This window comes from Astatotilapia calliptera, chromosome 17 (genome assembly GCF_964374335.1).
Source record: "Astatotilapia calliptera chromosome 17, fAstCal68.1, whole genome shotgun sequence".
Classification (NCBI taxonomy): domain Eukaryota; kingdom Metazoa; phylum Chordata; class Actinopteri; order Cichliformes; family Cichlidae; genus Astatotilapia; species Astatotilapia calliptera.
In genome coordinates this window covers 39,342,285-39,363,787 of record NC_137438.1, presented here as the reverse complement: position 1 = coordinate 39,363,787, position 21,503 = coordinate 39,342,285, and the positions used below count along the sequence as shown (strand labels likewise).

General features: G+C 44.8%; 1 protein-coding gene across 1 annotated transcript; it reads right to left on the bottom strand.

Annotated features, from left to right (window-relative positions):
* Positions 1 to 1,046: 1,046 nt before the first annotated feature.
* acsbg2 (acyl-CoA synthetase bubblegum family member 2) lies at positions 1,047 to 15,834 on the bottom strand. Its single transcript, XM_026146380.2, has 15 exons — positions 15,623 to 15,834; positions 11,888 to 12,017; positions 11,575 to 11,696; positions 10,157 to 10,425; positions 8,786 to 8,874; positions 5,627 to 5,747; positions 5,365 to 5,445; positions 5,128 to 5,277; positions 4,803 to 4,979; positions 4,205 to 4,386; positions 3,759 to 4,001; positions 3,456 to 3,673; positions 3,172 to 3,311; positions 2,735 to 2,981; positions 1,047 to 2,429 (listed from the first exon to the last, which is right to left on the bottom strand). Exons 1-15 carry the CDS (start codon positions 15,627 to 15,629, stop codon positions 2,311 to 2,313), a joined length of 2,295 nt encoding a protein of 764 aa, XP_026002165.2. The 5' UTR covers positions 15,630 to 15,834; the 3' UTR covers positions 1,047 to 2,310.
* Positions 15,835 to 21,503: the final 5,669 nt, after the last annotated feature.

Here is a 21,503-nt window from a genome sequence, read left to right as displayed (position 1 = left end):
GTGACACAGTTCTAGTTCACTTACAATATAAATGTTCAGGATTTTCAGTGAAACGGAAGAAACAGAGTTGGGTCAATTTTTTTTTTTTACTCTTTCCTTTTTACAAGTCAACGTGAAGCGCAGACTTTCAGCTTTATTTTTTCATAAATTTTGTATTAAATGTTTAGGAATTACAGCCGTTCTTATACAAAGTCCCTCACTTGCTTATGAAGTAACTGAATAAACTCCGTGGTTGCACGAATATCGCAGCTGTCGCCTTGGAGATTCTCTGCCGTTCAGTTTTGTTTACCATGGCAACGCAGCCTCCTGAGCCGAGTGCGGTAAGGCTCTTCGGCTGCGTGCACCTGCTGACAGAAGCTTCATGATGCGAAAAGCATCAGAGGAAATAAGAAACAGAACGTCTGCGAACTACAGAATCCAAACCTAAGAGATCGGCCTCTGCAAAAGCGAACCATCCTGTGCTGCAGGTTGATTTTTAGTAATAGCATCTATGACAAACTGCTACCACTGCAAGAATGAAACCTGCAGCACGTCGGTTTTTCTCTCCCCGCGTTTCCGCTTAGCATTAGAAGCTCGTGGGTTTTGTGGCCACAAATACGAGATGTGAGAGACGATCTCACAGAAGTGGAGGAAATATTATCGAGCAGCCTATTTATGGTTGTCGGCACACCGAATAGCATAGAAACGGTTCACATGTGCCACGTATTTAACGAGGCCGTCGGCTCTCCTTTCTTTTTTACACCTGAGTCTGTTCTGATTGTGAGGTTGCATCATCATCATCAGAGCCCCGCCTGCTGTCTGGACAGTGCGCTGTCTGGACAGTGCGCTGTCTGCACAGTGCGCTGTCTGCACAGTGCGCTGTCTGCACAGTGCGCTGTCTGCACAGTGCGCTGTCTGCACAGTGCGCTGTCTGCACAGTGCGCTGTCTGCACAGTGCGCTGTCTGCACAGTGCGCTGTCTGCACCGACTGTTATTTGTTACTCTGTGCATTTAAATCCCTCCGCGTTACATTTACAAAAACAAAACAAAGGACAAGTTTCACAAAGTAGCGTAATGAGTTCCAATTTATTCCACAACTGATCAGACACACATTCACATTTTCGTCGTTACAAGCAGGCCTGCTTCACTCTCCTGCTGCTGTTCTTTCAACCCAGACTTCTTTAAGACTAAACAGCTGTTAGGTTCAGGCAGATCCAGGTTTCTGTCAGAGGTGTTGTGAGCCCTCACTGAACCGTTTGCTCAGTCTCACAATGCAAGTGCATTCTTTTAACCTTTTTAGGCAACGGATTAAACTAAAAAGGCCATTTGGTGTTCCATCAGCCCATCCTCACTCACCCCGACCCCCCTGAACCACCGTCATTTCCTCCCTTTGTTTTTCATCCTTAAAACAAAACACACAAACCCCAAAATTTAACATAAATGAACCACAAGGCTCAGTTTGGCTCTGCTGGGAGTGCGCCACACACGCCTGCTATATACTAATCTTACAAGATATACAAGATGACCTGTTTTGGAGTGCAAGAGCTGCTTTCAAATTTGTGTCACATCGCAGACGAGGCCGATGGTAGGCGATCTCAAAATGTCGCTGTGGCGACAGGCCGCTAGCAGCTGATAAGATTTGCTATAAACTGACAATACAGTCCTATAACTTATGTACAATTTACTTCATCTCCATGTGAGTGCAAAATAAACGTATTCCTGACGCGACCGAATGGCTGGGAAAAAGAAACGAGGAGGTAAAACATATTTACAGTATTACAAAAAAAAAGGTCACAAATCAAAATACCTGACAGACACCAAAATGCAACAGATATGGCTTCATGACATACTGAGAACGATAGCTTAAATTCAACAGCAGAACATTTTTGACATTTAGAAAACAAAAAACAACAAAAAGGAGCGAAATCAAAGACGAGAGAAACACCAAGCACATGTGAACGTGTGATTGTGGGATTTCACTCCATCCGATGCTCATTTGGTAAACAGAAACTTTGGTAAAGTGAAAATAAATACACACAAATTATTCATAAAAACCCCCAAAACATCCTGTTGTTATCAAGTATTCCGGTTCGCGTCGCAGCTCCTTACGTAAAGCTGCTGCTACTTCATCGATCACACGTCACTGGTCCTTCCAGAAATACAAATAAATAAGCTCAATTTAACCTCATTTGGCTTCTGTTCTGTACAACAATCATAAATGTAAACTGAGACAGACTGAGCGTGACTTAAGGCAGTAAAACAAAAAAAAAAAAATGTAAATACAGGAGGAACCCAGCAGTGGACTGAATGATGCAAATGGTCCCAGCAGGTCTATTTGGGTGGCAGCGGGTTGTCGGGGGTTGCTGGAGACGCCACGTCCTTGTAACAGTTATCGATCTGCTCCTTGTACATCTTCATCACCACCGGCCGCTTCAGCTTCATGGTGGGGCCTGCGGGAAGAGCAAAGAGGATTCGTCCTGTTTAACTCCTGCGAGGTGTAGAGTGACTGCAGCCTGAGCCGTACCAGCGCATCACCACATACATCCTCCCGGCCTGCTGCAACTTATGTTTCTCTGTAACGCACTTATTTGAGCTACCGTACTCAATATCACGTGTTTTAGCTCCAAAAAGGCAGGAAATACCCAAATGTGAGTAACTGTGACTACAAATGGATGTGAAAACATCATCATCGTGCATCTTATTAAATGTCGTTTCAAAGCCGTTGTCTAATAAAATAAACCGCGCATTCGCTCACCCAGCTCTCCTCCGCCGACAGAGAAGTCTCGATCCAGGACGACCCACTTCTGAATGCGCTGAGCGTTGGAGGTGGACTTCTCGTTGACTCTTTTGATGCCCTCCTGGATGGCAGCGTTGACCGCAGGGTCTCGTCCGCCTGAGATCTCGGAGACGCGCGTGGCCTTGCTGCCCAGCTGCCTGCACAACTCCACAGCTTCTGGCGTCAGCTCGTCCTGTGGATCGCCCGTGTCTGGGTTCACTTGGCACTGGAGGGTGAGGAAAAAAATCAGTAACCAAAACAGCACGATTCTGAAAATCCCAACTGTGTAGTTTCTCAAAGCGACCACCAGGTGTCAGTGCTCCTTTCCTCACTATCTGTTAAAGCAGATGCACTGATGCAGTGAGCTTCTGACACCCCCCTCACTCCTCCCCTGTTCTCACTGTCTGAATCTTTACCTTGATGGTGAGCAGCATGGACAGAAACTTCCTCTTGTCTCCGACCAGCATGGCGTTGCTAATCAGCGGCACGGCCTCCTTCACCGCATCCTCTATGGGGACGGGAGGGATGTTCTCGCCGCCGGCTGTGATGATCAGCTCTGTGAGCGAAGAGAAGAACAAACCTGAAGCAATCGGCCTGTAACAGGATATAAGACTGAAAGCAGAACTGATGCTCTTCATTTAAATAGATAAATAGAAATCTGGTACAGTTCCAGCAGAGTGCGATTTAGCTCAGGCAGTACCTTTAATCCGCCCGGTGATGAAGAGGAACCCGTTCTCGTCTTGCTTGCCCAGGTCACCCGAGTGCAGCCAGCCCTCCGCGTCCAGCGCCTCCTCTGTCTTGTCGGGCATATTGAGGTAACCCATAAAGACGTGGCGTCCCCAGAAGCAGATCTCGCCGTTTCCCTCCTCGTCTTTGTTGTGCAGCTTTGTTTTGCACCCTGGGAGCTCGATACCGCAGCTGCAAGAGAGCAGTCGTGTAACTCACCAGCGAGTATCAGTCGTTCCCTGCAAGCCGTCAAACCAATGCAAAGAGAAAAATGTACCTGGTGAGCTTGAAGGCATCGTGGCGGGAGATGGTGTGAGGGCCGCTGCTCTCGCTCATGCCGTACAGTTCGCAAAGAGGAATGTTGAGGCTGAGGAAGAACTCCAGGGTGTCTTTGGTGATGGGGGCGGCGCCTGTGTAGCACTTGGTGCAGCGGTCCAGGCCCAGGGCCTTACGCACCTTTTTGAACACAAGCTTTTTGGCTACGTGATAGCTGACCGGAGCGCTGCCTGGTGCCGAATTCCTGGGGAGAAAGAGTGAAAGAGAACGCAGCGTGAGGTGGAAGGCTATCCCAGCTGATGGAAATAAATAAATAGTTGTTTCAACAACAATCCTGCATCTGCGGTGATGTTCCACAAGAACATTTCAGCAAACTGAAACAGGAACCTCCCACCTCTGAGGAAACGACTCAGCCCCTTCTTAAAAAAAACAAAAACATATACTTACTGGTTGAGCTTGCTCAGATTGGTCCGCAGACCCACGTCTTTGGCCCAGGCAGCCACTTTCCTTCGCACGGTGGAAGACTTTGCTCCAACAGCTTTCATCTTCTCCTGCATCTTCTCCCAGACACGTGGGACGCCCATGAAGGCCGTCGGACGCGCCTCCTTCAAAGTGTCTACCAGCGAACCCTGTAAAAAACAGGAAAATACAAATAAAAATCACACATTTTCACAAATTACACAAAAAGAGGAAGTGTGAAAGAAACAGAAGCCGTTTGTGTAACAGACGGACTACAGAGCCACGTGAGGAACCAGAGGGGGGCGCTATGCTACTTTTCTGTTACAGGCTAAAATTGCTGTAGTGCAAATGTGAGGGTGATCAACGGGGGAGGGGGGGTTACTTAATTTTACATCATTTAAATTACTGATGGGTATTTGTAATCAGACACTTGGTTCTTGTTCTATAGCAGCCACAAAGAACCATGACCGTACAGCAGGCCTGTTATATTGACCGTACTGTGCAGGTGAACCTATTAGACAGGCTGATGAGCGTTTATTTCGGGCGCCGGCGTGTTTGTGTTGTCCGTTTGTGGTGTGTGTCTCACCTTCAGGGCGTCGGGCTGAGCGAAGTAAGTCACCCCTCCGATCTTCATGGCGATCCAGATGTCGACCATCTGGGCCGCGATGTGGCTCAGAGGCAGGTAGCTGACCACCACCTCCTGAGCCTGGGAGGCCGCGGTGAGACTCACATGCTTGGCGGTGGAGTAAGCGGTCCAGGTTAGCTGAGAGAGTAAAGATGAGGTGCTGTGATTGTTGTGGGCGCACAAGTGTTTCACATCTTTACTGTAACAGTAGATCAATACTAATCAACTGATTAGAGGCACATTGCCTCACAAAGCTCCTGAGGATGTGAGGATGGGTGGAGCTTACGTTGTCGTGGCTGAGCATGACTCCTTTGGGCTGGCCCGTGGTCCCTGAGGTGTAAATGAGCGAGCAGCACTGGTTGGGCTTCTGGCTGGCGATGATGGCATCGAGGGGAGCGTCGGGCTCGTCGCGTCCAAGCTCCAAGAACTCGGCCCACTGTGGCACGCAAAGACAAATAAAAACACTTCGATCGTGCCTCTTGTGCTCAGCAGCTTCTTTTTATGCACGGGAGTGTGCGCTTACCGTGTACAGGTTTGGTCTCTTCTCTTTTAGTTCGTCTTTGTACTGGACGATGGCTTTCAAGTGTGGCAGCTGGTCTTCGATCTGTGGACGGATGTGAAGACGATCAGTAAATCCACTCGTGGGATTCCTTCAGTATAAGTTACTACTTTTACAGCTTGGTTTAATAAACGCACATATTATTATTATGTTTTTTTGTTCAGCTGTGCCTGAAATCTGTTCAGCGTGTTGCTCCACATCCACGTGTAACTCACTCTCATCTTACCTGAAGGATCTTCTGCAGCTGTTTGTGGTTCTCCACCACGATGATATTGGCCTTGGAGTTTTCTGCTACATACTGGCACGCCTCAGGAGAGTTGGTGGTGTAGATGCCCACAGCAAACCCACTGTGAGACAGAGACACGTCACACAGTCAGCTATAGAGCCATTTACTTCTCTATATTGTTCCAATCGAATCAATATCCAGTCATGTTGATTAAGAGGCCTTCCATTTGCAGATATGCATTTGATAAGTCAATATAGATATTGTTCATTTACTTCCAGTCGCCATGGAAACAAAAGCTTGCAGGTGAATCAGAAGCGCCGAGTTGCATTCAAGTCATACGACGGATGAATTGAGCGCTCTTGGTGGAAATGTATCAGAAATGCATCAGCACATGAATCAGGTTTGTGTTGCAGCTGTGCAGCTGCTGACCAAAGGTATAAGTCAGCCAATCAAGTGAGAGCTTTCACCAAGGTACATTTAAGACTTTTAAGACAATTTGTTATCACACAGAATGCAATTAAACATTCATTCAGTAGTCTCGCAGTTATTTGCTGAAAGTGTGACTTGACTGACATCTACAGGACGCCTGTCGCTGTAAATAAAACTGACCTGACCTGAATCAGCGGCAGACTGAAGTTATTTTCGTGGCACTTTTCATACGTAAAAAACGAAACTATGTTCATCAAAATGAAGCGCAGGGCTGCTCCCAACAGTGGGTGGAGAACATGCAACATGCAAATGAAAAGCAAATCACTTTAACCCTGCATTTCAACAAAGCAGCAACATGTTAAATGTTTGCTCTGACTGAGCTGCAGATGCCCGAAAATTCAGATCACCTGACGACATCCCGATGTTACCACAGGAGAACCAGTCCTCCCCGTCTGTCTTTTTCTTAACAATCTGATGAAAATGGGTCAACAGAACCCACCTGACCTATGACAGCACTGTTTTACTAGAATACCTAGCTCCCGCTCTAAAAGACAGTGAGATATGATGCAGGATGCGATTCAAATGTTTTGCTTCGGTGTGGAAATCTGAGCCTTAAACTGAAGTTTCCAAACATGACCTGATTGCATTCATCACGACCGGTTTGTTGACATTCCAGCTGACCTTTTTGTTGTGATCATTACGCAGGGAGCGGCGTTTAAGCATGCACAGTATCGGTATCAGAGTGCGTGGAAAGAATGAGCTTCTCTATAAACAGATTTAAGACTTTTAAGAATCAAAGCAAACATGAAAATGTCACCAGAATCGGCGTGAAAAGACCCGGTTCAGCATAACAGATGTTTGGTGATGTCAGCAGCTGAGCCGGGGTACATCTGGCCTCAGCCAATCAGTGCCTTTAGACTCTTACTTTGGCTCAAGGGTCTCAGTTTCTTGGAATTTCTTGCACTCTTTTTAGCGTGTTGGATAACAAGCATGGGTTCATTCATAGTGAATACTTATGCAGCAAAGCTGAGAAGCTTGTGATTGCTGTTATGTGATCAGTGCACAGACACAGAGTACAAACACAACACAGATGGATAAATAAGCCTTAAAAAGCACATTAGCATTATCAGGAAAATGCACTGATTGGATCTAGAGCAGGGCGATATGACCAAAAATAGTTATCGCGATATAGATTTCAAAATTTGCGATAACGATATAACTGACGATATAATTGACACTAGACAAAATACTTTACAACTCCACAACTTTATTAGTGAAAAAAAACATCTATGTATTTTCACTTAAACAAGCAGCTGTTTTTTATGTGCATTAAAATAAATATAAAAATTTAACAGTGCAAATGCAAAATCCTCGCTGACAGTTTAACCAAAAGGCATTTCCAGTGGAAACTGGCCGACATATCCTCAGCATAACCATGTATAACATCCACAACACTTAAAAAGAGGTTATACACACACAATACGGTAACATTATGTTGAAGCACAGTACGTATCACTCCGCCAGGCTCCTCCCTCGTCATCATAAATAATGCTGTTCCAGGTTCAACATTGCAAGTGACCAATCACCTTCTCCTGACGTCATCCGCGACCTCGAAAAAAGCAAACGCCTTCAAAAAATCTACTTCACTTGCGAGAAGAGAAACCGCCTCTGTAAGGGCGATATGTATAATGCTTACCGTTTATTAAAGAAAAGTATCCTGAAATGCAAAGAATTCAAGTTCCCGGATGGGCGGACAGAAGCGGTTTCTCTTCTCGCAAGTGAAGTAGATTTTTTGAAGGCGGTATTTTTCAAAGACATTGGTCACTTGCAATGTTGACCCTGGAACAACATTTATTATGACGATGTGGGAGCAACGCCGACACGAGGATATCAGATCATCCCTGCGGACGACAGCTGTAACGCTCCAACAATCCATCAAGCGGTGCGGCTTCGTAGCTCAGCAAAGTCGTACTGAAACATTTAACAGATTTTCGAGCGCCGTGCACATAAAATCGTTTCGAGGTCAGTAACACAACCAGAGTTCATACATAAGGCACACGGGATTATAAGGGGCTCTGTCGACTTTCAGACAAATCAAAGGATTGATTTTAAGTGCGCCGTATTTTCCAAACAACACGGTAATAACGACGGCCCGCTAGCATGCGCTACCAAAAATAGTGCTTTGTTGTGTATCTGACGGACGAAAGCTAAACCAGTTCCACACCAGTGAAGCTGCAGCATTTTTAGAAACCAGTTCTGGCTCATCTGTTTCATTCAACGATCCACTTTCGCTCTTCTCATTCTGCATCGCCTTTTTCACCATGTGCGTATGAAAACAAAGGCACTGCGCATGCGCGTTTTACCCATATTTTATCGTGATATTTCATTTTCTTGTCGTTGCCCCACATTACACCGGTATTACCGTGAACGGGATGATATGGCCCAGCCCTAATTGGATCCACAGCGGATCAGTTCAGAAGAGGAATCGAATCATCGCATGTATGAGCACAAGCTCTTGTAAAGTGAATCGAAGTTGAGTGCAGCACCCCAGTGAACACGCATAGTTTCAACCATCCATCAAAAAGACGGTATTGCTCTGGCACATAGGACACACCAGCAAACGCGCTGCCACACGTAAACATCAGCATGTAATAAGATATCCACAGATACAGAGAGCAGGAGGATTAGGGTCATGTAAAGGAAATATTCAGGGCTGACGATGAAACTCACCCCGCCAAAATGGCTCCGATGTCTGCGATGAACCACTCAACGGAGTTGAAGCCCAAGATCCCAACGCCGTGGTAACGCTCCAGTCCGAGCTGTAAAAGCCAGAGCGCACTTAGAGTCACAGCAGATCTGGCACAAGTCTCACTTCCATCGTTGCGATTGTTGTTACAAATCCCTTGTTTAATATTTACCTTTTGTTATTACTTCGGGGTATTTTGTATTTGACAGGATAAAGCTCAGAAGGGTCTGCTTGTTACAAACTAGAGTGCAGACAAATACATGCACCAGATTTAGCCTGATGTTCTTTTCACGAAACACAGAGACAGTTTGAGCCGTCAGGTCTTCCAGCTGATGCAGGTGGGACCTGAGGTTAGCTGTGCATTACATTCAGCTGCAGCCAGCATTCATCAAGTCGTTCATTCATTGTTGAAAGATAATAATCAGGTGTAGCTGACTGTGTTAGGGAAGCACAAAACAAAAACTATCTGAGCTTTATTTATCGTGAGCGAGGGCGAAGTTCAGGTCTAAGAGTTGGATTCGAGGTTGGTTTGTGTGTGTGAGACGCAGAGAGAAACGTCCGAGTTTGTGTGTGTGTCAGTAGAAATGAGTCAGCCTGCTGTCTAACTTTGCAGAGTTTCACGTGAAACAATGACACGCTCTGTCCTGCTGAGACCTCGCCATCTGGCCTGACATTTCAACCCTTTGGTGCGGCGACACGTGCTGTCTAGACAGACTCGGCACGAAGACGAACGGACGTTAAAACGGCTCGAAGAACTCGAGGACTGTTGTTGGAAACAGAAATGTGTTGATGCTGAGGAAGCCCAGCTGCTCGGGGTGAGGGGGCAAAGAAAGGTTTTGGCACCACACTGTGTGTCAGAGCTGAAAGCAGTAATTCTTCTTCTTCTTATTGATTTATCTGCTTTTTATACGTTTTTTATGAGCCATCACTAAGATTTCGTCCAGGAAATGTTGGGATAATCAGATCCGGAGAGTGTCTGCAGTTATTCTCTCACGTGTAGCGCACAGCTGTGCCCGCCAGCTCTTCGCTACTGCTGGTTATATTATGTTGCTGCCTGTGTGAGGCAGCACACGGGTCAGGAAGGCCATAGCCATCTTTATCTTTCTTCTTCTGGCTGAACAGGAAGTGCATTTGGCGTTTAAAAGTCAGCCAAATCAAATCTGCGGAGCCGCCTGCTGTGGTGACAACAGCAGCCAAAATTCTCTTTCACTGTCTGACAGACGAGCCACCGTTTCTGAGCATTTGGTATTCTTGCTCAAAAACTGAACTCAGCTTAATTTTATGTCCTTAAAGTAACGAATCAACCGTAGATGGAAACTTTTGCAGCGTTACCCAAAGAATAAAAGAAAAACTACCTTCAGGAAGCTCTTGGCAGCGATGCGGCAGGTCTGGTAGTAATCTTTGTATTTCAGGCTTTTCTGCTGGTCGCCCTCCTTCCAGCACAGAGCCGTATATTCGCCGTAGCGCTCCACGGTCGAGACGAACATCTGGTTGACCGTCAAAGCGGGTTCAGCGGCCAGACCGGACTCCTCCATCCTCAGCTTCACCTCTCCATCGCGCTGCGTCGTCCACAGACGGGGTTCTGCTGCCGGCACCGACAGGGAGTCTGGGCGCTGGGCGCTCACTGGAAGATGTGCAAATAACAGTCAGAGAATCGATCGAAGGCGGGCCTCGGCAATAGATCTGTACGCATCTGCCGTCCTTGAAAACTGTGACAAACACCCTTTATTTAAGGTGTTAATGGCGATACCATCCAGCTGCAGGCCTACGATAAATCTGCAAAGTCACACGGGTTCAAAACTAGTGTCAGCCAATGGTAACAGAGCTGGCATGAGTCACTGTGACAGCCAAGAGTTAGCAATCGCTTCAGGTTGGCTAGAAATGACAGTCTTTAAAAACAAAAAGTGGTATCATTTTAAAAGCTTTATAAATAATAAAATATAAATACAACTTCCAGCACACCATGCGAGTGTACCGATGGACTTCCTGGTTAAAATTATGATCAGATAATCTTTAAATAAAACCGTCTGTTTGCCAACAATCTCCGATTATCACTTATCGTAGGGGGCCGAGGACTTGCACCAAAACTCTGACAACAAAACCAATCGATTTGTAATCGTTTCTGCAGGGAAGCCCCGCCTCCATGTTCTGCTCTCACACTCAGAGACAAACTGCCAGCAGGATGTTTGAATATGCAGCAGAACAGCGTCACACGGAGGGTTTATGACTATTTACGATTCATTTAGAGCAGGGCTGTAAATACTCTATTATGAAAAAGCCACCAGCAGTTATTATTACATGTTAAGAGTTCCTCTTTAAGAATCATTATAAACGAATGATAACGAATGTCAATTAACTTTGGGTCACAGTGCAAAGTTCCCCTTTCGTGGTTATAAACAGATCGCGGAGCAACGCGTGTGCCGGGGTTTTTCCTCACTCACTGAGGCGGGAAAGAATGTCACCGTTTAAAGGCAGGAAAAGGGAAGTGGAGCTCGCTCTGCCGAAGAACGCAGAGTTCATTCACGTCTGTTTGCTCTGCTTCCTCAGGAAGGAGAAAAAAAAGATAACATCAGCATTTACAGCGAGCACAGAGATGGGATAAAACCCGAGGTCACGACCTATCTGTACGGATGCTTGAGCCTAAAAATGAAACTGATGTCGTCTAATTGTACGTCTGCATGCTGCTTATCGCAATTCTTCCAGCGCCGCCCTGGTGAACGCCGGATGCTCGGGAGCGCCCGAGAAAGTGTAAACACGCTCCCTCTGCACTCACCTGCTGGTGTGTTTGAGCTCTGCTCCGCGGGGACCTCTGTAGTCTTGGTGCTGCTGGTGGCTGCGTCATGGGCGCCGGTCTCCTCTTCCCTTTCCCCTGCGGACTCTTCCTCTGAAGACTCACTAAAGAAAAAGGAAGGAGAAAAAAACACAGTTACGTGTGGGTCAGCAGGTGGAAGAGGGTGGGAATCCTGAGAGCAAAGATCATGCCCTCATCCCAACTGTTGTTGGTGTAAACACCGTCACTACCTCTCTGTAGGCAGTTCAAACAAAGAGGGGCTTATTTTAGGGGCGTGTAACTTGTGTTGACGTACTTTGCTGTGTCCACGATGCCGTCATCGAGGGAGGCCGCGCTGTCCACTGTAACACAGGGCGACTCCAGGAAACCGACTTCTCTGGGAGGCTCCGTCACCCCTGACATGCTGGTGGACTCGCACAAAGTTACTGAAACAGAGGATGGTCAGGGTGTCACAACAAGGAAACAGTTACACACATGACTGAGAGGCTCCAAGAGAAAGACCCCTCCCCCCAGCTGGATCCCAGGAGTGGAGCATTTGGGGGATTTGTGCTGTAATAACTAAATAATTTAAGTAGTTTGCTATTTAGATCTTAGACTATAAAGAATCATAACTGACAAAGAAATAAGATCCAAAGGAGCAAATACTGAAACATCTGGCTTTCCTTGTCTAATTAGCGCACAGCTCAGCTGACACCAACGTGTGACAGCCAGCAGTGGGCGGGACTCACAGAAGTCGTGCGTCCTGTAGGGCACTAGGTCATGTAACCCTAACCCTAACCCTTGCAGTTGTAGTGTTCTTGCAAAGTGTCACGAACCTGCCCGACTTCTGTCTCGTGATCAGATAAAATGCAGCTGCTTAGAAATCTCACCGAGATCATTGCGACCATAAAAAAGCCGATCTCTGCTCAGGACGTGCAGAGAGCGACCTGTGACGCACTCAATCGCACAGCGAGAAGAAACGGCTCGATTGGATCCGACTTCATGAGCTGTTAAAAGCCTGGATGATAACGCAACATATGGAGCCTGGCTAGCAAACACACGTTACAGATAACGCCGTCTTTCTACTAATAATTGACTGTGACTGCTGCGCTTGGTCAACAAAACACCTCAATAAAGAATATTTACACTGCTCCACCCTCCTGGTGTCGAGTGGAAGAGAAACGGGAAAAACAAAGGAAACTGGTGATGATTGTGAAATAATTTTGAAAGATACAACAGAAAGAAAGTGGAAACCCCAACTGGGACATTAGAGCGTGTCCCACCTGGGGACATGTTCCCTCTTCTCTCAATGATCTTGTGATTTACATGCCAAGCCGACCGTACCACCCCCTTCCCCTTTTCCTGCCTTTCCCACCATTTCGTTCATCACAGGAACCACGTCAGACCTCTCTATCATTCAAACCACTGCTGTTGCCGAGCTGGACACCCCCTCCTCTCCCTTTCCTCTTTGGTAAATCACAGGACTGATCTGTTTATGTAAGAGGGCTGAAAACACATACCAGCAGCTTCATCTATCTGCTCTAGCAGCAGCACATCATTTCTCACCTTTTGGGGCCCATGGGGGGGGGGGGGGGGGGAAACAGAAACAAACAAGCTCCAGAGAGCCAAAAATAATTTTTGTGACACATTTGAAACATATTCCCAACCTAAACTTTCCATAGTGGAATAAAACACAGGTCAGCTGGATTATTTCATGTATGAATTGCATCTAAACTGGAAGAATTCATCACATTTGGCCAAAAACATGTCCCTGAGGAGCAACATGGGCTTGATTTGGATTTGATCAGGATGTTTAAAGGTCTCTCTGTGGACGCATCGCCTCCGGTGCAGCTGCAGATTCCTCTGTTGCAGTTGTGGGTGGCTGAAGGTGAAGGCAAGCAGGCAGGCCTGGGACTGACAGGGGGCAGATATTTAAAATCACCTCCCCTCCTCTTATTTCAGTCACTGCTGCGTTCTTGTGACGTGATGGGGAGGATTCTGAGCGTGACGCTGATCTCGAGGTTCAATCGCTCATCAACCCTACCAGTCTGCAAACGGACATGTGAAGGCTGAATATAGCCTTTAGAAACCCAGTGAGCTTTCATCACATTAAAAACCCCTGAGACGCGTGCCTGTCACACAGGCCTGGTATGAATCCCCCCCTGCTGTTCATCTGGCAGCAAAAACACCTTGAAAACATCCATCGGTGGTCAAGGTTATTGATCCATGAGCAGGCTAAGAATACATTTCCCCGGCTGCTGTGATAAACTTTCAGTTTTTCCAATCAATAATTTTTCTTCTGTGGTTTTCTGATAATCACCCATGAGAAATATGTGGATTTCCCATTTAATTATCTCTCAATCACCAAAATCACAAACCCATATCCTTTAGAAACAAGCCGGAAACCTCTGATTCTCTTACCTGATATAGATTAACCCGTCAATCAATGACTGATTGAGCCATGGCTTTACTTCCTTTACAACAATGTTTCTAATACTCAGTGTGTGTGATGGAGACCTGTACATGTTTAGCAGGTTTGGCCTCTGTCACCACAGCAGCAACATGGATGGCTTTCACCTTGTTTTCAGGATGTGAAAAACTCCCATCTAAAACAGATTCAGTACCCAACACTATCAGAGCAGCTGTGGCCCAGGAAGTAGAGCAGGCGGTCTACCAATCAGAACAACAGTGGATGGATTCCCCAGCTACTCCTGTCTACATGTTGAAGTATTTTGGGTAAGATATCAAAGAAAATGGTTGCATTATTTTTTTATTTGTTTGCAGTAAAAAGGGCGTTAACTGAGTAGAAAAGGTCTGGACTTGTTCTTTCAGCTCTACAGAGCTGCCGAGCACATTTTTTAATCACTCAGCTAATAAAACGACTGTGCCACAGTTTAGCTTTCCATAGCCCGAGGTGACGTATTCAAATGCACCTGTTTGAGAAGTCACAACCAAAGACCCAACCAATCAATGATCAGAGTAGCTGCACCATCATTTTCTGCTGACTCTCTGATGCTCCTCTTGATGAAGCACAGCCATTCTGCATGCTTTTGTTTTCATGAAGTTTCCTTGTCATAAGACAGCACAGCCAGTGCCAAGGATGAATCATCTGACGGATTCAGCACAGTTGTGCAAAATGCTGCATCCACTCAGGGGGGGGGAATTGTACTGCATAGCAACAGCTGTTTCATTCAGAAAGGGAACAGCAGCAACCCCCCCCCCCCCCCTATTCCTTGAACAAAAAAGTGTCTGCCCCAAAACCAAATGAGGGACTCTCCCCGAAACAATACCACCATGCTTGCAAACTTCACTTGGGTTAATCCCCTTTTAAACTGTACAGTCCAAAAGTCCCCCCCCCCTCTAAATTTTAATTTTTCTTCACTCGAGCTCCATTTCTGTTTGTCCAGAGTAACAGCCACCTCACTTCACCTAAAGCCACAGTGCTGCTGCTCTGAACGAAAGCCAGATACAGTGAATTCCCAAAAATCAGTGAATGTTCTCCTCCTGCTTCCATCCAGCTGCTTCCACGCAGCGCGCACTGGGCGTCATCCTCAGAAACCCCACGGTACACTGGGCACATTTTTTCCAACTTAATCTATTTGCATGCTAAGCAGACTTTTGTTAATGGCTATTTTAAACGTGAACCAAATTACAGGGAGAAATACAGATGGATCTGCTGGGTGGGTTACACCCTTTTAGGAAGAGACCAGGTCTGAGCAGGTTGTCTAGACACACCCAAGCCGTAAATTTAAGACCTTTTTTTCTGTAACACATTTATTATCATGTATTATCCTATTAACGTCTAAAGCAAGCTTCACTGAACTCAGACATAAAAAACTCAAATTATAAACCAGGAAATTGTAGATCTGAAGGCGAAACATCATAATTCAGAGTCCAATCTAAGGCCTGTAAATGCAACACGCACACACGCAGGTGGTTTTATTAACGGAAAAATCGTGACCAACCGGTCTCTGGCCAAACCTGATGTGTCGCCGTCAAACCCAGCTTAAAACAAAACCAGAAAAGCTCCACACAGGGCTCAAATACTCACACTGCATTGCTGGAAGCTGATTCTTATTCCGGTTTGGTTGTCTGTTTCTTCGTGACTAGATTTTTCTTTAATCTTCCGCTTTTTCTTCGTGTTTTCCGTTAACGCCGTGGCTTCAGTTTGCCGTTAAACACGCACCAACCGGCCACTGTCTACTCAAGCAGCAGATCATTCATTTTCAAACACACAACCGGCTCCGTGGGTCCCACCCACCCTGAAAAAAAAGAAATCCACCCAGGGTGGGGCCTGTCGGTTTCCTCCGGTCGCACCGCCCCCCTCACAGCACCGCCATTCTGATTGGTTCAAACTGCTCACACCACAGGACCTGGTTTCCATACAAGGCTACGCAGGGCACATGGACACAGAGGGGGCGGAAGTTGCAGTGAGCGCACGAGCTCATCTGCCCCTCCCTCCTCCACCCTCGAGCGTACACGTCGCAGATATGCCGGCTCGAGGGGGGCGGGGGGTTACTATCGGACAAACTGCAGAGCCCTGACAGCTAGCGCGGCTGAGCCTGTGCTTGGCTTTAGCTTCATAACTTTCCACTGACAGAAACGCGCACTTCAAATGCACCACATCCTGCAACCTACATTATTATAACTACTGCACATGCTCCTTTTCGTCTTCATTAAAGTTTACCAACGACGCCAATTTATGACATGTAAATATAACATAACAAATGTCCACCTACAAAAGAAGAAGCTGAAAATCAGGTTTTTTTCTTTTTGTTTGACAAATTGACAACTGCTACATTTTACTTTCATACTTTTCTATTTGTATTCCACTGCAATTCAACTGGATTTTTTAAAAATCCTCACTCCGGCTCCAGTTCACTGCTCTACTTAGTTTAGAAATGAGGACTTTGCAGTAAAAAGGTGACCTGGTAAACTACAGAGCTCCGACCTTAAGCTTGACAGACCAGTCCTGTATTAATGGTTTTATGAGTCACAACCTAATTGCATTAAAAACAAAGGGATGGGAGGGATGCAGATAAACGCTGTTGACACACACTGAACTTGTGTAAAATATGTAAACAAAGCTGTAATGGGGAACGAGTCCACGACCTCTCGTGAACTGCATGTTTCCCCCGAGGTTAATGAGGGTGTGGAGTCACAGCTGAATTTACAGTACACATCCATCCGTAGCTCAGTGTGAATGTCAGTGAGCTGCTATTAATCCGGTTCACACACAAAAATATGCCGGACGTGTTGTTTCATGACTATTCACTCATGTCCATTGGTGTCACTGATGAATGAAAGAATTTCCTTAAGGCAAATTTCCACTGAAGTCCCGCCTGCATCATTCGAGAGGTGAGGCAGTTCAAGGAGAGGAAGAGGAAAGTACAGAAATGTCCTCCACGGACTGATTACACGAAAACACACACACAGGATTAAACCTTCACTTGGGCATTTAACCTCACAAGAAATTAATGCCACCTATTTTCAATATTTAATGATATTTTTTATTCAAAAATTTTAATTTTTTTGCAAATTATAAAATGCGCCTGGATATGCATGGCGTATGTTAACACATGATTATCTTCATGAGCCTTACTTCTCTCTTTTTTTAAGATGAATCTTAAAATGACTCTGAAGATGCGCCCTCATTATTGGTCTATGGAAAGATCAGTATCAGCCAATCGCCGGGAGAGACGAGCACCACACCACAGCATCAGATGACACGCAGGGACCGGCTCATCCAGTACAACCATGCGCACATGCTCTAGAGCTGCAGAATGCATTAGTGCTTACGCAACCCACGCCGAGGCTACGGCCGGTCAGAGGCATCATCTCTTCCTTTCTCTCTCATCCTACTCTCAGACAGCAGCACAGCGCACCGACTCTCAGTTTCTGTCAGAAGTTTTTGTTACGTGCAATAGATTTCCCTTTGATGTCTGTAACGTGCTGTAAATGTCAAAGCATTTTAATATGAAATTAGTTGAATTCTTACTTTACACAGTACTATTTGGTTCAATATATTTAAATGTGCCACCTTTAATAGGCTACATATTTCCACTAGTTTTCTTTGTAAACTGTTAATGTTTAAGGGTACGGTAGTAAAAAGCAGAATATGTTTTTTGGACTAGTGTAATATGAAGGATAAATTGCCCATTTTTAATACTAATATACTGATTGAATGGATGTCTACCTCAATATTATACTTGAATATAAGTGTATTTTGAAAATAATTTTACATTTAAGTAAGAAGGCAGTGCCCTCGAGAAAATCATTTTCTTGTGCAACACCCATTTGTGGTGAGTATTGTCTGTTTTTATGCTTATAATACAACTTTGTGATATAAAGATTTAATTCCAGAAAAGTTGGGATGCTGGGAAATGTGAATAAAAACAGAATGAAATAACACAAATTTCCAAATTTCATAGATCCATATTTTATTCACAATAGAACAAAAACTATTTTCCTATTTCATGGAGAAAAAATAGCTCAGTTTGAGTTTGAAGGCTGCAACAATTTAAAAAAAAAAAAAGTTGGGACTGGGGCAACAAAAGCCTGGAAAAGCAAGTGTTACTAAGAAGAAACATCTGCCATCTTAAGCTCATTAATGCAGCTTAAGACTGTCATTTAAAGAAGAAGCCACATGTGAACATGATTCAGAAATCCTATCTGCTGCCAACTTATCTGGACCAAAGCTCATTTAAAATGAACAGAAAAACTGCTCTGTGGTGAGACTTCATCCTTCTGACTAAAGAGGAGAGGAACTCCTCTTGTTGTCAGCGCTCAGTTCAAAAGCCAGTGTCTCTGCTGGGGGTGTATAGTAGAAGAATTTACAGGTGCATCGTAATGCAAACCTCTCTGAAACCCTACAACATAATTTATATTGTAACCTGATGTGCGCAAAGATAGCAAAGTAGCAGTGGGCTGTCACACATCATGTGACAGCCCACTGCTACTCTGATTGGCCTGTTCAGTATACTGTTGATTTCTCGTCTCCACTTCCAGCTGCTTTTTGCCCCAGTTGTGAGTTTATCAGTCAGACAATAACAATTATTGAATAATGAGCATAGCATCAATATAAGGATTCACAAATGTCCCTGAATTCTTGGAGGAACACTGATAAAACTATATGAATGTAGCTTGAAGAATCAATTTGTGTCCCTTGATCAATAAATGATCAACAGCAAAGATTTAGAAGAAAAGAAAATTGCAGAATTTGATTTGTTTCGGTCATGGCTGCCACTACATATAAAACGGTTGCAGCTCCAGAAATATTTGAGGTGTAAACAACATCTTTATTTTTTGCCCTTAGATCAGCCCTTCATCTGCCAATCAGTACTGTGGAACACCAGGACACGACCATGAGGTAATTACCATATAACACACACAACCATTAATGCTGGTGTCAGTGTCAGCCACATAAGTAAGTGTCTCCACAAGCTTTACAGATTCACAACAAAAGTCTCGATCAGCCGTTAGTGACTCTGGAATCTGCAGCTCGCATATCAGGAAGTTCAGCTTCAGTACTACAGGTTTTATATGTTACCATACATCCTGACAATGTCTTTCTCAGGGAAGGCGTTGCATATTTCAGCAAGACAATGCTAAACCACATTCTGCATCTATTACAACAGCACGTCACATTTTACACAGTGCTGCGATTTCTTTGGCAGTGCGGTTGTACATTCATGCATATTTTTTAACATATTTAGGTATCTTACGTATGTACACATTTACATTATTACATTTGGATTATACCATTATAGATTAACTTATAGCGTTCCTCCATGTATGTATTTACCCAGCTTATGCCTGTAGCTGAATGTTTATCGTTGTTTAGCGTGAGATCATTGCGGTCTGTGGAGGCATTGCCAAAAATCCAAAAAATCTCCACAATGTGCGTAAGAAAGCAGAACTGGAATTTCTTGTATGTGCCACTGTACATCAGTCAAACTGATGTGCTGGTAACAGGAAAAACATACAAGGAAACAACAAGGTAACTGGTGATGGATAGACAGCTCAATCAGAGCATCTCAAAAGAACAGGTCTTGTGGTTTGCAGAGGTGAGAGCCCATCAAAAACCAGTGAAGGACAACCCCCAGCAAACTCATGGGAGACAGTGATTAAGGTGGGGAGTGCTGATCCTGCAGAAGAGCTACAGAGTGACTAAAAAGCTCAATGGTGGCCATGATAGAAGGGTATAAGAGTATACAGTTGTTGTGTATGAGGCTATGACCAGACGCCATGCCCATTCTGGGCCCCGTCCACACCTGGATGGGTCTGCAGAGGGCTGACCCACTTAGGTGGATCCTAGGGCAATGAAAGAAGGTTGAAGTTTCAGGTATTTTGACACCAGCTGGTGAGCATGTCAGAGGTGTATCCTTACACACAGTGGATCCATCTGTCTTTACAATTCCATAGCAAAGATTGTGGTTGTTCACCACACCGCTGCTTCCATTTAGATACATGTTTTTGTCCTTTTCATTGGGGTTCAATATGCCTCTGGCTGAATGACTCATATTTTCTTTGACATCATGCAGACAGCTGGATGTGTTATTTACACGGAAAGAGACGGGAATCCTATTCAAGCAGTGGGATCCGCTAGAACAGGGGTAGGCAACTCTAGGCCTCGAGTGCTGGTGTCCTGGAGGTTTTAGATGTGTCCATGATCCATCACAGCTGATTTAAAGGGCTAAATGACTCCTCAGCATTTCTTGAAGTTCTCCAGAGGCCTGGTAATGAACTAATCATTTGATTCAGGTGTGTTAACCCAGGGTGCGATCTAAAACCTGCAGGACACCGGCACTCGAGGCCTGGAGTTGCCTCCCCCCTCATCTAGAAAAACTACTTAGATCTGCAGACCCCAGACCGAGGGCCTAAAGGAGCTCCTGGTGTCTGTTTTTGTCATATAATCACTTAGTTCATTTTTACAGGAGTCTTTTTTACTACGTGCACAGAAAAGGCTTGTGGAACATGCAGTGGGCGATATTAAAATAGTAAGACCTGAAGCTGGTGTTTAAATATAACCTTTCAGTTGACTAGAAAAAAGCTGGAGCCAGGAGGGTTAACTGGACTGGTTAAATATAAGCCTTGTTTTCATTAGGAATCTGTAGGAAGAGGACCAAACTTTTCCTGTGCAGCTGGAAGTGGAGCAACTGCATATAACAAAATAAAAAAAGGAAAGAAAAAATGTCTAGAAAAACAAGAACACTTAAAAGTTTTTTGTTCCAGTGTTTAATTTAAAAAGTTTAATTAAAATAAATTCATTTAAATATCAATCATTCCTTCCATTTTCAAGTCATAGCATAATTTTAGCTCATAAAATAATAATAATAAATAAAACTATACTTTAATACTCAGACATCCAGTCCACTTCTGTCCCACTGAATCAGGTCCAACTCCACCAAAGGCCTCATGGTGACATCAGAGTGTTTTGTACATGACTGATGCTGAGTGAAGATTAATTCAAATACTAACATTTAAACTCTACACAGTTTCTCAGTAACACATTTGTGCTCTGTTCTTCAATATGTGCTAAAATGTCTGCCCGCGCCGTATCACAATATAGACATATGCTGCCATCATGTGCCGCAAATGGCAAAGTGCATGGAAGTGACTGTGACTGCACTGCTGCAAGGAGAAAAAAATGACATTTTTATTTTCAGTATACAGATATTTTATACATCACTGGACACTTTATTAGGGACACCTTACTAGCACTGAGTGGATGCCTTTTTTTCCTTAATTCTCCATGGGATACATTCAACAAGGTCCTGGAAACATTTCTCATAGTGGCCCCAAATCTCATGTTTGACATGATAGCATCACACAGCTGCTGCAGACATGTTGGCTGCACATCCATGATGTGAATCTCCCGCTCTAACACATTTCAAAGACCCTCTATTGGATTGAGATCTGGTGACTGTGGA